This window comes from Sardina pilchardus, chromosome 6, assembly GCF_963854185.1.
Source record: "Sardina pilchardus chromosome 6, fSarPil1.1, whole genome shotgun sequence".
NCBI lineage: Eukaryota > Metazoa > Chordata > Actinopteri > Clupeiformes > Clupeidae > Sardina > Sardina pilchardus.
Genome location: NC_084999.1, coordinates 3,645,834 through 3,647,238, shown reverse-complemented (window position 1 = coordinate 3,647,238; position 1,405 = coordinate 3,645,834). Strand labels below are relative to the sequence as shown.

At 51.6% G+C, this 1,405-nt stretch overlaps 1 protein-coding gene across 1 annotated transcript in view; it reads left to right on the top strand.

Moving 5' to 3' along the window:
• rbp5 (retinol binding protein 1a, cellular) overlaps positions 1-1,013 on the top strand; it is a 3,972-nt gene extending 2,959 nt beyond the window's left edge. The window contains exon 4 of the mRNA XM_062538141.1: positions 369-1,013. Coding sequence (XP_062394125.1) covers positions 369-422 — 54 coding nt within the window. The 3' untranslated portion in view covers positions 423-1,013. The remainder of the gene's footprint in view (positions 1-368) is intronic.
• The last annotated feature ends 392 nt before the right edge of the window (positions 1,014-1,405 follow it).

Below are 1,405 nucleotides of genomic sequence, written 5' to 3'. Positions count from 1 at the left end.
CACCGGGGTCAAAGTTCAACATGGTCACAGCACTCGCAAGAGGGGCATTTGTGTTTGCAATGTGAACCCCGCTTTAATGAAAACAGCAAGCTTTCTCTCCCCCTCCCTTTCTCTCCCCCCTCCCTCTCCCTCCCCCCTCTCTCTCTCTCTGTATGAGTGTGAGATGGAGAGATTTTCAGCCCTGACTCATTTCCTGTCTGCCTATACATACAGTATGTCCATTATCAGCATTTCTAAATCACTTTCCTTCCTTTTCTTCTGTTCTTTTCACTTATTCCTTCTATCCTACTTTTACTCTCTTGCGTTCTCCCTCTATCTCTCTCTCTCCCTCTCTCTCTCTCTCTCTCTCTCTCTCTCCCTCTCTCTAGGAGCTAAGAGCGGAGGGGGTGACCGCCAAGCAGGTTTTTAAGAAGGCCGAGTGAATGTGGGGGTCCTGGCCAGAGTGTTGCCACGGCAACAGCCAGCGCTCTGGCGGCCATGACGCTACACAGAGACTGAAGCCCTCCCGACAGACAGACAGACGTTTAAAAGTGATAGCATTAGCATAGTCTTGACAATTGGTTTTATTTCGAAATGCAAAGGTAGTGGAGGCACATTAGCCACTCCTCCTCACCCAGTGCGATGTGTGAATGGCTCTGCCTGGTGTGGAGGAATCTGATAAATGAAAAGATCAACCCTCTTATCCGCCGTATCTCCAAAATGGCCGCTGGCTCTGGAACAGGTTTGCTGGGCTGGATCTGGGCTGGATCTGGGCCACATCTGTCCCAGAGTCAGACGCTTGCCTGTAGTGCCGTTTCCTCCACCTGGATGCAGATGAAGTGCCCCAACTCTTCCTGGTGGGAGCTGGAGCCAGTCAGTCCAGTCAGGAAGTGGAGGCGGCTGACTCACGGCTGACTCACGGCTGACTCGTGGCTGACCTGCTCCTACAGTGCGCTCCACTGGCCCCCCCGGGCAATACATCCCCCAGTGATGTGGCTAGTTTACATGCATGCAAATACACTATTACAACAACAGCGTGACTCCTGTTTTCACTTTCCCACCTTGAGGTGTGTGTGTGTGTGTGTGTCTGTGTGTGTGTGTGTGTCTGTGTCTGTGTGTGTCTGTGTGTGTCTGTGTGTGTCTGTGTTTGTCTGTGTGTGCCCTCAGGGAGTAGTGAGGGGTTAGGTGCCTTGCACTTCAGCCATGGATATGGGCATGGGAGAGCAGTACTAAACCACCTCCCCCACCTACATTTTTCCTACTGGTCAGATAACCGGCAACCTTTCGGTTACAAGCCCAAAGTCCCAAGCAGTAGGCCACGGCTGCCCCCTCACAACTATACAACTGAGTTCAAGTGCTTTTACTGATGGCAATATCAATCTACAATCTGTGTGTGTGTGTGTGTGTGTGTGTGTGTGTGAGAGAG